The following is a 16485-nucleotide window of genomic DNA, read 5'->3' as shown; positions in this document are numbered from 1 at the left end:
TCTGGCTTTAAACTAAGGCCGCATATTTGCCAAGTTTATTTGGGCAGAAAAAACAGAACCCCCTCCTCTTTCCTGTTGCCCGCACACTCATCATAAATGTGAATGAGATACGAGCGCAGGAGGCCTGTGAAAGGTAACATGGAAAAGCAATCGCAGGGCGAGGGACGCATATTTCATGACCCATCTCCAAAAAAGGTTCACAAGTGCGCTGATATGCGAGGAGATGGTTGCCAAAAAATTACATGGACCATTGGTCAGTGGCAGCAACAGCAGAAGTGGGCCAACAGCATCATGGCCCGCAGCAACCCTTATACAACAACATGCCAACCCCCCACTGCCCCGCCCACTCTGACGCCCCCATACACACACTCGTATATTCAAAAAGAAACAAAAAAACACCTTTGATGTATGTAATTTTGTTACCATTTTTTATGCCTCTCATTCCGATGTTTTGTTTCGTCCACTTTTTGGCCATAATGTACAGCGGTTTTGTGTGTGCGTAAGAACGATTGGGGTCGTATAAGTAGCAAAATAATAGTTTTAATAGGTACTATTTGGATTACAAATTACTGGAAGGATTTTAAGATATAGTCAGCTTATTTATAAGAAATAAAGATATTGTTATCTCTTAAAAAACGAAAATGAAAATGATTAAAATATTGAGGTAGACTTTTTTTTAAATATTGGGAATATTAGAATACATCTTATTTAGCAGGATTCTATATTTTTTCAAACCCTTTAAGTAGTTTATATATATCCCTAATTCTCCAAAAAAAATCGATTTAAGATCATTGAGGTGTTGAGGTGTTGTCAAGGAATATGTTGGATCATATATATAATAATACTTTAAGAATGATTGAGCTTTTATAATATCCATGTTTTGGAAACATTACAAAGAGATTCTAAAAATGTCTTGAATTTTCCTGCGATGTTCTTGGTTATAAGTACATCTACATAAGTATGTACTGCTAATATTTTGACCCCGGCTGTGTGCGTTCGTGTGCGCCCCTCTGCAAGTGTGTGTGACACAGAAAGCCAGTTGTGCGAGGTGCGAAGCTGTGACGTCAGCAGTGAGCCAAAGCAGCGAGGCACTGGCCATCAAATTGGGTTACCCAAAAAAAACCAAAAAAAAAAATTGGACGAGGAAAGGGCGGCAGGATGGTACATTTTTTCAGAGGCTTCTGCCGCCACAAGGGAAATGAGATTTGCGCCTCAGAGAAGCAGCGTGTCAGTTTCAAAAGCGGAGGAAAAAATAAGAATTTGGGACTAGCGAACTGGATTTCAGGTGGAAATACATTCAAATAGGTATACTCAATGAAAAAGTCCAGCTGATTGATTTTATAGTCGGATAGCGCGTTTGAAATTCATATTCCTTCACAAATTCTTTGGATAACTTTTTGCTATTCGACTCAACTAATTGGCCATCAACTGAAAGAAGAAAGTTTGAAAACTTTGTTGGCCAGAGGAAACTTTAGACTAAGATGAAGTTGTTTATTGACTTTTTCTCACAGATAGGCAGGGAATTTACTAATTGAATTACTGGAAGATTGTCATAGACTAAAGTGGGTGTGCTCTGCCATCATCGAATAATTATTATAGCAATAGGAAATTTTTAGCAGGATACGGTCTGTGACCTCCGCACCCGAGGAGCAGAAGCTTAATTACATTGAGCTAAATTGTGAAGAGCGCACAGTTCACTTAATAAGTATTTGTCCGGCGACAGCAGGAACGTCGGCGATTGGCAAAATTCCCACAAGCTGACAAACTCATCAAAAATTTCACAGCCACTTGGGAAGGCAGAAAAGCGCAAAATTTTTATTGTGTTTTCATTAGAGGCGCGCAAATGGTCAGAGGGATGCACTTAAAAAAATTCTTGAAATGTCCCTTTAAACATAAGGGAAAGCCATTGTATGGCAATATTAGGACAACTTGTTAAAAATTGGTGAGTTACTTTATTCTTCAAACTATTTTTTGTATTTCTAAAATTTAAAATGGTACGTCCTGTTAGTTCAAAAATTCCCATTTTATTTTTATTGTTTATAAGATATTTTTTAAATTATAATAATTATTCAACAATTTATTTTCATATTTGGAAAAAAAACATTGCTCTTATGTTCTGTCATCTTTAAAAGTTTTAAAAATGGTTTCTAAAATAATATTTGATGACTTTTAATAACAATTTTATTATATACGTTGTGGGATTTCGCAGGTAAAAATAATTTTGTTTCAGATATACATAATTTTAGTGACCTGTTGTGTTCTTAACGTGATCGGGATTTTATAGGGCTTATGTTATGAATAAATGAAATCCAATTATGTAAGATCAAATCTTTAGCATCTTTTTGTATAAAGCATACTTATTTATAGGGCCTTTTTTATACATAAATACAGAAATAAAATTAACATATCTAAGATCATATCTTAAGGATCCAGTGTGTAATGCATACTTATTTTTCAAAAAATATGGTCTAGCATGGTTGAAAGTCAGTTCATAGATAATCATTTATGACTTAGAGGACATTTTCCTGAGTGTAACGAGTGGAGGAAAGCAAACCACCATCGCCTAGGACACTTTTAAGGGGCGTGACCGGGTGGGATTTGGACTGGGTGTGGAAACTTTGAACAACTTGGACCAAACACCCAGACACGCGCAAGAAATGTGCAAAAGCAGCCGAGAAGGACGGCGCAAAGGAACCTAATGAACAAATGAACAACGCACAGATAGAGATATGTATCTGCCTTTGCATATATATATATATATATACTGTATACAGATTTACATACAGATGGTCGAACACTTTTTGGGGGACAAAATGGATGGGGGAAATACTTTAATCTCAAGGGCACGTTTCCGGAAATAAATAAATAAAGCTCCACGGCAGAAAGCAAAGCAGGGCAACATTTTGTTATGTTCATAAAGCAGAAACGGAGAAGAAAAGCTCCTCGGCATAGAAACTCTTGACGTAAGCTAGGGAAATGAAATTCTTTAAAATTTTAATGATACAAAATATTTGCACAATGAATTCATCATTTTCCCCACCGACCATTTTCATCATCTTGGAGTTTTGTTTTTGTTGTGGCCAGCACTTGATTTTTAATTAATAATTTAAAAAAGCCCAGTTTGTTGTCTCCTTAACCCGAGGGGAAATAAAACTTCTGCTTGGGTGGCCAACTTGAAATTAAATTCATTTAGAAAAATGAAAACAGAAAAAACATGTGAATATGTACTTGGAATTTACGGTAAGGAGGGGGCATTAAACATTGTAAACTCAATTTATTTGTTGTAAATAAAAGCTAGAAAACAGGTAAATATACATATTATATGTATTTTTCTCCCTATTTTGGTAGTTCAATAAAAGTTTTATCAAAGTAGGAAGCGGAAATTTGTTAATTATCCAGGAAGACAATAAAAAACTCAATTTAGTGCGAGTTCCTGCTGAGTTCGTAATTAAAAAGAAAACTTTTTGTTTTGCCAAGTCATCGATAAATCAAAGTGAAACAAGAGCTGAACCCCGGGTTTCTTCTAATTTTCCTTATCCACAGAACCAAATCGCAGCTCGACAGCTGACGACAGCTGATTGATGATCCGCAAAATTACAAATTACACACAAATGTTATCCGGGCCAGGAATTTGGCAGATAAAAATCGCAGTTCCAAACAAAAACACACGCCATCCAATTCACTTAAGGCATTGCACCTTATTTGCTTTCACCCAAATGAATGAAATTGATTGATTATGTTTTACCGACTAAACTGCGGGGGCCGCAATTAAAATGGAGAAAGGATAAATGTGGCCATAATGACACAATTTTGAACGTTTGTGGGGGTTTTCATATTTCAAAAAGGCATCCAAAAAGTTCATCACATTGCCTGTAGTCGTGGGAAATTGAACAGCAGTTGCTACGCACATTTCTCCCTATTTTGCCAGCACAAACAGTGAAAATGCTTTTCAAAAATATCAAATTTCCGCTTCCATTAAACGCAGTTTTCGTTGCCTGTCAAAATGTGGTGAAAATGCTCAGAAAATAGACTTGTAAAGGGAAAAGTTTCCAAATGATAAGCATCAAAGAAGCTAGTTATAACAAAACCTCCCGCTTTGAAAATATATTTAAATGAAAATTGTGATATTACTAGAAGCTAAATATCAGATAACACGAAGGTTACTTTAAACACTTGAAAATTTATTTGCTTCTTGATAATTAAGTTATGTCACATTAGCCATATCCCCAAGTGTGGGGGTCGATTTCGTAGCGCTTCAAACGCTCGTAGTACTGCCCGAAAAAGAAACCCTCCAACTGATAGATCTTGAACACTCTGTAGAATCCCACATGTGAGAATTTGTTGTTCCACACCCAGATGCAATGGTTGGGCATTAAGGGAATAATCTTATGTCTTCCACGTTGATCGAGGTCGCAGGGCAAATGCATGGTATGCTGGTCAAAGGGCATCGTTACAAGCAGTTCTCTTTTGTCACGTTTAATATGCTTTATAGCGGTATTGACTACGGGATTTTCTGGTTGCTCCAACTTTTCCAGAGTCATCAGCTCAGTACCGTTTACCTTCACATCAGTGGCAGTTACGTTTAACTTCTTTGCAATAGCAGTGTCATTTTGAGCATCCAATTTGCCAGCTAGCGATCTTGAGTAACCCTTAGACGATATAGACTATGGATTTATTTTTGTTAATAGATCATATGATAAATATAAACAGATTCTTACCAAGACAATAAAAAAGATTAACAGACAATTTATAAGCGTCTTCATGATCACAGAAGACTAATTTACCAAATACTAATATTTGTTTTCATGAATTTAGGTTTTTTGTTTTTTTAAATTTTAGGAGTACACTAAAATTTCTGTACAGTCTTCGACGATTGACAACAAACTCATGGAACACCGATCATATTGGTTTCCTACGTTACTACACTCGCATAGTCCCAGGTATGCGGATCCATCTCGAAACGCCTTAAGCGCTCATGGTACTGACCGAACATAAAGGCCTCCAGCTGATAGGTTTTATAAATGCGATAGTGTTCCTCTGATACGAATCTGTTGTTAAACGCCCAAACGCAGTTGTTGGGTAATACTGTGACGATCTTCTGGACAGCACCCAAGTCCACATCGCAAGGTAAATGACTGGTTTGAAAGTCGAATGGCACTGTTGCATCACGTTTTTCACGAACTATATGCCTTGTGATCGTCGGACTGGTCGAAATTATTTCTGTAGGTTCTGTCTTTGATTCAGCTAATTCTGTGGATTTCACCGCTTCATCAGTAAGAGTGCTATTTTTCTGAGTTCCATTCTGATTGGCCAAAAGGTCACTTGAAATCTGAGGTGAAATCATTTCACTGGGAGGGATGCCTCGGGAATTTCCACACGGAAGCTATAAAAAAGTATGTCACTACAGAATCAATCACGTAACACCTCCTTACCGAACACACTAGAGTCATTATTGTTAATATCACTAAATTTAGTTTTAAAATCATGGTTATAAGATAAAATATAAAATTACTATAGTCAATTTAGGATGTTATCCGTGTGATTTGTTTGTATGCTTTAAAAACTATGTTAGGAAAGTCAAGGCCTGCTAAAAATAAATATACAGAAAACGTAAATTTGAAATGCAGCATGTTATGTCAATATTACCATTTTTATAGCTTTATAAAACACACATTTTTATTAAATGTTATACAAAAGAACTTTCTATTGAATAGCTTGTTTTAAAATATATTCTTTAGACCTTGTGAACCAGAAAAATCGTATTATTTATTCACTGAATCTTGTACAGGGTTTTCTTTTAACTGAGGGCTTCTAAATATTATTTTAATGGTCCTTGTTACATGTTGTAATCGTAGACATGTGGTTCGAATTCGTAACGCTTTAGGCGCTCGTAGTACTGGCCAAAGAAAAATGCTTCCAACTGATAGGTCTTGTAGATGCGAAAGTGTCCCTCGCTCAAGTACCGATTGTTGTAGGCCCAAATGCAATGGTTTGGGAAGGCATGTATATAGCTCTGTCTGCCCCTCGAGTCCATATCACAAGGTGCATGCTTCGTTTGAAAATCCAGGGGCATTTCAGGAACCGGCACTCGAGGACTACGCTGAATATGCCGTATGGTTATCGCCGAAGCCCTTTCAAACTGCCTCTCCGAATCGACTGTTCTGGCAACTATTTCTATCGGCATCTTGTAGGTTTGTTTGTTATGTTATTACCGATTACCCATTCAACTATTTCAATTTACTTACCAGGACTCCGCAAAAAACCAACAAAAGAATTACATATTTTATTAACTGCATTCTCGATTTTGTAGTGTGTAGTTAGTGTACAGAGTTTGTAAATGATGTGTGGGAGTTATGTAGAAGATTTCTAAAGCAAGGCCCCCTAAAACAAGACATATATATTTCAAGGTATTTAATAGAATTTAGGAAACTGTTTTTTCAAATAAACTGAAACTAAATATATACTAAACTATAAAAATATTATCCACATTTTGCTGAAGGCCTATAGCTGCTATAGCTCATGACCACTGTTAGCATTTAGTTTTCAATTACTTGTTAGCATTATATAAATAAATAAATAAATAAATTATCCACATTTTTTTCCAATAAACTAGATTTAAAAACCTAAGATCCATCTCTGGTCAAGAGTTTTGTGCTGTACTGGGTTTAGCTCTCTCTCAAACACATTTTAACGTTATGTGTGGAAACTACAAAATCCTTGGAGCGGCATCAACAGCGATGAAGGCAAAAGGGAATGGCCAAGCGCTGACAGCTGAAAGGATGTCGGGATATTAGAGAGGGACCGCGCAAGGACTCGCAGCATGTAAAGTGACAGCCAAGTGTCACATAATGGCCAGCGCTGATAATGACCAAGAGTCGATGCCAGATCGATTCATACGGCGATGATATAGGAGCCAAGTCGAGCAGCATTTCAAGTGTGAAAATAATATGACAGCAGTAATCAAGGCGTTGATGGCAGAACTAACCTCTCACACATTCTCCCCATATTGATTTCAAGCTGAAAGGCTGCAGGAAATGGGTAAAAATATCTGGCGGAAATGTTGAACGAAACAGGGTGGATGCTACCAGATGCCAGAGGGAGTTGGGATGGGTTGATTGTTAACACATGTCACTGGGCCATAATTGCAAGGGGGTAAAATAGTGGAGCGAAGCCAACTTCTAGCTAGAACCCAGGCAAAATGAATGACAATTGTTTTGACACGCATGTTTTGACATTCAGAAAGAGACAGTGATAGGGGCAGGAAGCTAAAACGGTCATAAGCACACAATGAGAGCGAGAGAGAGCATTCGAGGGAGTTCTGTTTCGGATTTAGAGATAGATATATGTCGCCCACTTGCAACTCAACTTAATTGAATTTGAGAGGCATATTCTGAATTTAATTTATTTAAAAATCGTTTTACTGGACTTCCCTTGTAGCTTGTTGACAAGCAACTCTATTAGGCCAAAGCATCAGGTTGAGACAAGTGTTAAGGATGAAAATACATGGGTTGTGTCTGTACTTTAGATATGGAAACGATTTCAGGATAATATTATTTGTTAATTGAACCAGATACTGCTAAAGCGTAAACAATTATTTTTGGGCTTTGTGTGTTGTTTTAAAATTTATGTTACCAATTTCTTAAAATTGAGTTAGTCCGAAATACTTTTTTATCGATTTAAAACAAAGAAAAATATGCTTGGAAATAAATTCAATTAAATGTTTTTATTTATTCTAAAGCCAAACGGAACTTTCTGAATTTTGGTTTAAGCACAAATTCTGCTGCCTGTCTGCAGCTGTGGTTTTTGGCTAACCAGGGGCAGACGGTGGTGATGACAGTTAGCCACACCTACTGTCATCTTGCTGGGAACGCTAAATGCCTTAACTGTTAATTTTGCATCCAATTAAGCTCGGCAATTTTCGAGGGTCGAAAAACCGACTTCTGCTTATGACATCTCAGAAGCCACCTTAAACTCGACCTCAAGCTCAAGCCCGAACCCCAAGCTTCTCGAGCATCGCGAACGTTTAGACTGTGAGTGCCGGATACATGGAATGCAAATATTTCCTCAGTGAATTGTGTGTACCTGCTGGAGATGCAATTTCTGGGCAAATGGGACGCTTAATTAAAGCCAAGCACAAGGGGCCTACAGGTTGGTATGAGGGCCTGTCAGTCACTCAAAGGCAGAAGCGAAGGACGCCCGAAAGATTGACGATTGCCGAGGTGCACAGGTAGCTGATGAATGTGCCTGGCTGGCACTTTCCCAATGTTAATTTCCTTGGATATAGCTGTGGTCGAATAAGTAGCAGTAAAAGTTTTATTTATCTATATAAATCGATTTTTTATTCTTATTTTCTTGTGAGTATAGTTGTTTTTTTATCTTTAAATTTTCAAAATAATTCTGTTCTGTTAAATAAATAATTAAATTTGGCACTCGAACTCAAATAATATTTCCAAAATATATGGGCTCTACCAGCTGTGGAAATTTAATTATGATATTATCTCATACATGGGTCTATTAAACCCTGCTGGTTGCAAGGCCACCTTTGTGCTATAATTTTGAGCACATATGTATATGACAGAAAGGCATTTGGCCAGGATTAAATTCTGTGTTTCGTTGGGGATAAACCACGTTACCGGCCGCAGTTGCATACCGGCGTGGCAATAACTTGTCGCTGTCACTTCTTCCCCTCCTGCATCCCGGTAGCGACTTTAAGCGCATTCCATCTTCGACTTTGCCAATAAAGTGAAATATCCTTCCACAATCTCTTCTTTCCCGGTTGCACCCCACCTCACCATTTCAGTGCTTTATACTCCTTCGTGGCTGCTGTGCTGGCACATATTTTCGCCTGCTGTGCCAGCAAATTTGTTGCAGGACTCCGATGCAACAAAAGCTACAACTGCAGTTGCACTGAGAAAATTTTATAAAGTCTTTGAGCAAAAGAATTGGGGGGTATGTATTGATATAGATAGACAATCATTTCTTTATCTTTGCTTAAGCGTATAATTTTACTGTTTAATTATATTATATAAAACCGTATATAGAAACCGTACCATGTTCAATTTTGTTCGGTGTAGAACTATAACTGCCTCTGAAGCTGTAGCTTTAGCTGAAGCTGCAACTGAATGTGGAGCCACACACAAGCCTGGCATTTCTGTTCCCCTTTCTTTACACCAAGTTGTTTTTCATTTTCATTTAGTTTTTCCTTTTTCCCGCTTTTCGCACGAAGCGCCGCGACCCTTTTGTTTATTTGCGCTCTGTCGAATCACAAAAACTGTAGCGCCATCAGTGTTGGTTTGGGGCCAAAGGGTTGGATAAATGATGTGAGAGGGGGAATTTCAGGAAAACTGGATGTGGGCACCTTTCACAAAGGCGAAGGCAGAAACGTTGCGACGAGCTAAAGCGCAGCTAACAAAATGTTTATATGCCATAGGGCCTCAGCCAGAGATGGGAAGATACTATTATTCATAGCTAGGGTACAAAAAAAGATGCCTACTACGTAGGTAGTATGTAAATGCGTGTCCAGGACATCATCAACTTCATACAGGAATATACTTTAAAGCGTATATTACTGATTTTAAATACCCTTAAACTTTATTTAAACATTTTATTATCACCAATAAGATTCCACTGTACCTAAGTAAGATAAAAAGTACCTTGTTATGACAGAAGATAAAACTGAAGTTCCCTCAACTCAAAGGGGCGGAATCGGTTGGTTGAAAGGGTGGTGCCGCTGGCTTACTGCTCACGTATGTGCAGTTATAAATTGCAGTTCGTGCACCACGTTTGCCCGGTTACAAAGATGCAGGGGAAGATCCACTGCGTCCACAAAGAAAAGGTGGCTCCATGGATTTAGCACTGCGTGTTTTTGTTAGTGGCGCTTTAGTCGAAAGCCAAAGGGGTTAAAAAAGGGAGTGTACAAGTTATGCAAGAGGGGCGAACCAAATGTTGTAGTAATAGAATTATGGAAAATACCAAAAGCTTGGCCATAATTAAATAGTTCAGCAGCCACAAATGAAAACTTTGCTAACAACGAAACTATGCCAAATTATACTCAATTGAAAATGGCTAAATGTCGTATTAAATTGCTCAATTATACATTTTGCGGCAGCAAGGGTTTCAGTCGATAATTGCAACAATAAAATGCACCCAACAACGAGAGGAAAAAAAATAAATTGATATAAGATTAAAGTGCAATAATAACACGCAAATAAAAATAAAAAAATATCCCAATGGAATGGTCGCTGGCATTGGTGGTCCGGTAAAAGGGGCATCGAGTTCAGTTGCATTAATTTGCATTGAAAATGCGGCAACGAGTCGAAGCTTAAATAATTGCACAAAAGGGGTTTCATTTAAATGGGGATGAACATGGGATATCGAGAGCCCAGACAGGCGGTTCAATACAGAACACAGAATCGGGGCAATACAGAATCTAGTCCAATGCAAATGGGGAATTATTGGCAAGCATTATTTACTTATGCATTAAAAGCGATTTTCAACTTTATTTAACCCCAATTTTGATACTTGCGTGTTGTGTTACACAACATGTTGCCGCTTGGCTTCATTTGATCTCGGTTGATTTGTAAATTGTAAAACAGGAAATTCCCTGATTATTTTGCTTATCCGCTGTGGTATTAATATAATGAGAGAATATATTACGTTTTGCAGATGGGTTTCAATGTTTTCCATTCAATTCTAGACTATAGAATTCGAAAATGGTCATGTTGATTTAACAAATTTTAAAGAGTGAGTAGCGGATATTTTTATTTTAACATTATTTTCTTCCAAGAACAAGCACAAAAGCTGGTAAATTAGTTCTGCAAATGCACGCAGAGCATTCATATTTCTCGCACCTGAGAGGCTTAGTCATTTAATTAGCGCTTCAGTGAAATGGAGCTTTCTCACTATGAATGGCTTTTCCCGCCATCTGTATTTTCCCATGGAAGTGTGCAATTAGGGGCGTCAATTGTGGTCAGCGTTCGCGTGGAGCCAGATCGCGTTCCATCAACTTGACCATGGCAACTTGTCAGCGGTTCCGTCGCATCACCCACATCGTCCTTTTCGTCCTCGATGCTGTCACATTCGTGTGACAAATGTGCACTTGGCTTAATCAGATGGAATATGCCCTTGCCGAGAGGGTATAATCACTTTCAGTATCTGCTTTGTGCTCTAGATGGCAAGCTTTTTTTGTGCTAGAGTAATTCCCTTTTTCTCTTGGCGCAGAATCGCGACTCTTGCCTCTAATTAGTAGCCTTTTTTTTTGTGTTAGCCAGTCCTCCACTTTATCCTGGAAATGTTTTTTGAGCGCGGGATTGATGGTGATTCATTTTTTATGCACGAAGCTGTTTGTCTCCTGCAATGTGATCCCGACAAATGAACGGGGGACCAGTGGGTTCTGGTTCTTGGCGATTTTTCCAAAAGGGGGTTTGCATTAATTAGCTGAAACCGAAAGCTTGGTATTTCTAGCTGATGCTGCTCAAATCGCACAAAAGGCCATTAAATGTTGTCGGCTTTGGCAAAAACAAGTTTGACACGTAAATTGGATTCGTTTTTTGTGCTGATATATGCATTTCCAATTGTATTTATTCGCATATACATTTTATATTTATAAAGTCTATATGCATAACCGATGCGGTTGTAACAATATTGGCTAAAATTGCAATGGGAGCAAGCGAATTGAGAATACTATAGTGTGAAAATTGTTTTCCACCTTCGATAGCTGGGAATTACCATATTTTCATAGCAAACGAGAAAGAGAATGCGGCACGTGAGACGCCAAAGGGGGCAGAAATGCAATTTTTACTCCGCATTTTGGGTTACTTTGCAGCCAAAGCTCGGAAAGATGCTAAAAATTGCAACGGAATTGCAAATGCTGTTGACACTTGCACAATGCAAACAATTGCCCCAGCTATCAGCTTTTTCTACACTCTCCTTCTTTTTCCCTGTCATACAATTTTCTCCCTCCTTTTTGGGGATTCGAAAGTTTTGAGTTTGGGTTTCCCAGGCAATTTTCATGTTTACGTAGGTTTTGGCAACACTTGATTGCCTTTTGGGCTTTGCCCAAGGAAAACGGAACACTGGATAGATGCCAGGAAGTTTTCCCACCTTATCCTAATAATTTCTGTCGCCTTTTCAATAATACTGGGAATAGATGTGCGTTTCAAACCAATTTTGAAAAGAGAATTTATATTATTTAGATTAGATTTAATAGGGAAAAAGTTAAGGGTGTGCTCGAGTAATAAAAGTATGATCCCATGAGTGTTGGGTACATGTTTTCCTACCTGCTCCCTGGTGTTTGCCAATATTTTTTATCGTCTTTCCCTAAGCATGGGATATGAGTATGGGAACCGGATGTGAATTAAGTCAAGCACAAACTCTTAAGCATCTCTCCATATCCGATTTTTCCCGTTTGTGTTTGTGCAGCATCTGCAGCTAGTACCCTCCACATGCGATTGGCTTGCAGGCTGCGGCTCATAAATCATATTTGTATTTGGATCTCGTTCACCATTCCCCGCCCCAATTTCCTCTGGGATTTTACCCGCAGCGACGACAACATTCAATCAAAATGCTGCAAAATCCCACAAATTTGTTATTCGTCACGTATCCGAAAAGGAAAGTTGAATGTGTGTAACTGAGTTTTTTATTTTATATTTTTATGCATAGGATGTATGTGGTATTACATGGACGTAGAGTCAAAAGGCATTTACGAAAAGAGTTTAAAGCCAGGCGCGGGCATTTAAAGCGGGGTAATATGTAAATATGGGTATAGAATAATATGCATTACCCATTCCGCGTCCACAAGGACACCCTGCGAAGCCAACATATGCCGTACATTTGCCAGAAAGACAACTTATCAAGTTTACACTCAACTGAATATTTAGAGTCGCTGTTGAGTGGAGTTTCCCCCATTTCATTCGGGTTTCTCGCACTTCCCTTCAGCGCGATGCTTATTAAATATTAAAATGATAAGGCAAAGGCAAAGGAAGGGTCTTGTTTTTTTGGTTTTCTGTGTGTATGCATTGGGGTTCGAGTTCGCCTGTGCTCTTGTCTATCATTTGCTCTTGCCTGTTTTTTTTTGGCTAAGAGGATTTGGGCTGAAATCTGGAAAATAAACCAAAACTGTCATAGAGCACTGAGTGCTTTTAGTCGGCTTTTAGCTACAACATATTGAATCCAGATTCATTAGCTAATTTTTGACCCATTTGTGCAACAAAAATGTTTATCAGAAAATTGTAAATACCAAAAATACCAAAAGAAAAACATTAAAGTGTACTTTTCTTCTTGTTTATTATTTATTTATAATTTATTTACTATCCTCATAAACTAAACAAGTATTTTGTTGATGGACCGCTTGGCCTGTATACTTTTTCTAGTGTATTTTTTGATTGCCGCTTAAATCTATGGTAAACGCTCTTTTCAAGGGATTTTAGTTTCCTACTTAAGCCATTAATCGCAGTATCATTACTCTAACCCCTTCATATGCTAATATCCCCATTCATATTTACCATGTCGCAATCATTTTGTGCGTTGTTCTTTTTCTCCCTTCTGCTTTTTTGTGTGTTGTTTTGTGGCATTTCTCTGGCCCTGATTGCAAGCATTTGCATAATTTAAGAAGCTTCCCGTCTGCGTTCTTTTCCTGAGCTGGCAAAGCATGAAAATGAAAATTCCCAGCCGTCGCCCTCCGTCTTGCTGAGCAGAAATTATCATATCTTTTGAAGCTCTGTTGTAAATTATTAACGAAATAAATAGCAAAGGCGCAGCCGAGCGCCAAGGGAATATTGAAAAAGTTTCGTATCTCCATTTAACATTTTTTTTCTGTCTTCTATATTGCCATTACAGGATCAGATTCGGGATCAGGAGAAGGAGCAGGAGGAGGAGGAGCTGTGAGCAGGGATCGGCGGCCAAGCAACGACAATCGGGGGCATGTCCACAGCCAAAAGGCTGGTGCTCTCGCTACGTGGACGCAAGAATTCGCAGGGCAACTCGGCGACCTCATCCACCCGCCTGGTATCCGCCGGCACATCGCCCGGCCATGAGCTGGATGAAATAGCCGTGGTCTCGGGAACCGGATCCAGCAGTCACCACTTCTCCTATGGCGGCTGCCTCGCCACCGGCGATGCGCCTCTGCCGCGCTACTCAACAGGTGAGTAACTCCCACCCACCCTTCCACCCATTTCCACCCATCCACCCCTCCACTCCTCAGTTCGCCAACCCTTCAACTCTCCAACTCCGACCTCTAAATGCGAGAATCTAGCACCTAAACTGCAGTTAAGTAAAGTCACCAAAACGTAGACCCACCACCAGTTACCAAACACCACCACCACCTGCAACACTTCTGTGACCTTTGTGAAACCCCCAAATGAACCCCTGCCCCCCGCATGCCGTTAGAAGTGTTCTATTCATCTCATATACACTGAGGGCAAAAAGGGTTAGATTGTAGTACCAAAGACTATAAAATATGAAACAGTCTATATTATATAACTAGACTTAGTAAATAATAAAGTGTTTTCTACAAATACAAAACGAACCTTTTGGAATATTAACTATGTGAAAATTTTAAATCAGGCTTAGAAAATATATATTTACAATTGATTTTTAATAAAATGACATACTTGAATGGTTTAAATTCAACGCATTAGCTCTTTAAACGGATTTTAATTCAGATAAGTATTGTTTTCAAGTCCTTGATAAGCAAACAAATACAAATCCTATAATTCTTATAATTATAATTTTAAAATTAGGAAAAAGATAATTTTTTGCATACTTTAGTTGGACATAGCCTTAATATTCGTATTAAATATAATAGGATTTATTCTATTTATCGTCGCACATTAAACGTGACTATCAATGCTTTTCCGAGGCTGAAAATAGAAACATGCTAACCACATTTCTCTGAACTTTAGCACTTTGTGCTTTAAATAAAACTATATTTTAAATGTAGGTATATATTAAATTTGTTTTTTGCTTTGTGCACTTATTGGCTTTTTAAGCATTGTTCAATATTTGGTCTAGATAAATGCAGAAAATGTAGAGAGCTAGTTTAAAGTTGTTAGGGAATTTAGCTGATATATGATATTTATTTAGTCTTATGACTTTTAGGTGATATTTGTTAGAAATTCAAAGTATTTTAATGGGATTTTATTGGATTCTAGCTGGTTAGCAAAGGCTTCCTTCTTCGTGGCGATCCAAGCAGGCTTACAACTTAATGTAGACTTAGTGCTTGGGCACTGCTAAATTATGGAAATCTGGGGCCTAATGAAAGCGATGAAGATTTGATTTGACAAAAGCGCCTTAGCAGAAGGCCCGGCCCAAACAAAGACAAACAAATAACAAGCCATCTTGGCCAACGAAATGGCAGCTGTTGTTGGCCCTGCAGAATAAATCAATCAAATGACAAATATGCTTAGGCAATTGTCAGGCCAAGTGGCAGAGCTGCCTGGGTTCTGGCCTAATTTCCTTCCTTCGGAGGCTGCGGTCGCCAGTTGGCAGATTTGTGTGCTTGTGTTGTTTTAGCCAAAGCCACATGAGCGACGAGTCCTTCGTTAGTTTCCTTGTCACATTTTATAGGCCGCAGCACATGTGTGGCAAGCGTTTTTCCCCCCTGGCTTACAGTTAATTTTGAGTGAAATTCAATTTATCATTGAGCGGGGCATAAATCCGCATTTGGGCCACTTTGGCTCGTTACGGATAGAGGATTCGCAACTTGGATTTATTTCGGTCGCCTCTGTTTGCTAGTCGCATTCAGACTTTTCCCACGACATTAGCAAAGTGCCTTCAATTTGTCAGCGATGAAACTTAGCACTGTTTTTGCCATGCATTTAATGGCACTTGTTGTTGTGCAGCACATCGGGCATTTAGTGGAAGTTCTCTTGTTTATTGCCCTGAAATGTAATCGACATTTATCGCCTATTCTATGGACTTGGCTTTAATATCCACCCACGCTTTAACGCCTTCGTGGAGTGGAGTGGGGAAAAAAGGAGGCTACATAGTATGTAGAGTGAGCCCAACCGAAGAGTACAACGAAAAACAAGAAAGAACGCTATAGTCGACGGTTTAGACTGTTAGATACCCGGTACTAAGTTAAAAAAAGTGCAAGAGAGATGGATATATGCATGCAGCAAATCGGCTGTTTCCGAGATGGCACACTTTATTTGCTTGAAGCTATTTAAACCATTTTAGGCATTTAGATGGGTATTGGTAATCAGAACAAAATCTCATTTATACTTTTACAAAATATAAAAAAATGTGGGTGCTAGACAGGTTTTAGTGAGGGCTGCGCAAGAATCTCAAGAATCTGCATTCCAAATCCTAACTTATTAGCTTTTATATGTAGTTACCGAGATCTCAGCATAAATACGGATCGATCCTGATAAAAAATATACCTTATAGGTTCGGAAACGCTTCCTTCAACCTGTTACATACTTTCCGACGAATCTAGTACACCCTCTTACTCTTCGATTAATGGGTATAAAAACATGAGCATCAAAA

At 38.5% G+C, this 16485-nt stretch overlaps 3 protein-coding genes across 7 annotated transcripts in view; 1 reads left to right on the top strand and 2 right to left on the bottom strand.

Moving 5' to 3' along the window:
* LOC108009425 (cyclic nucleotide-gated channel beta-1) overlaps window positions 1-16485 on the top strand; it is a 70695-nt gene that overhangs the window by 12335 nt on the left and 41875 nt on the right. For all 5 annotated transcript variants that reach the window (XM_070995226.1, XM_070995227.1, XM_065863657.2 and 2 more), the window contains exon 2: window positions 13837-14140. In XM_070995226.1, coding sequence (XP_070851327.1) covers window positions 13921-14140 — 220 coding nt within the window. In that variant the 5' untranslated portion in view covers window positions 13837-13920. The remainder of the gene's footprint in view (window positions 1-13836; window positions 14141-16485) is intronic.
* LOC108009422 (uncharacterized) lies at window positions 4161-4879 on the bottom strand. The gene is made up of 2 exons (XM_017073751.4): window positions 4719-4879; window positions 4161-4664 (listed from the first exon to the last, which is right to left on the bottom strand). Exons 1-2 carry the CDS (start codon window positions 4761-4763, stop codon window positions 4215-4217), a joined length of 495 nt encoding a protein of 164 aa, XP_016929240.3. The 5' UTR covers window positions 4764-4879; the 3' UTR covers window positions 4161-4214.
* On the bottom strand, window positions 5762-6388 carry LOC108009424 (uncharacterized). The gene is made up of 2 exons (XM_017073753.4): window positions 6246-6388; window positions 5762-6184 (listed from the first exon to the last, which is right to left on the bottom strand). Exons 1-2 carry the CDS (start codon window positions 6294-6296, stop codon window positions 5837-5839), a joined length of 399 nt encoding a protein of 132 aa, XP_016929242.3. The 5' UTR covers window positions 6297-6388; the 3' UTR covers window positions 5762-5836.

Source organism: Drosophila suzukii, chromosome 2R (genome assembly GCF_043229965.1).
Source record: "Drosophila suzukii chromosome 2R, CBGP_Dsuzu_IsoJpt1.0, whole genome shotgun sequence".
NCBI lineage: Eukaryota > Metazoa > Arthropoda > Insecta > Diptera > Drosophilidae > Drosophila > Drosophila suzukii.
The sequence above is the reverse complement of the archived record's forward strand: the minus strand, read 5'-3'. Positions and strand labels throughout refer to the sequence as shown.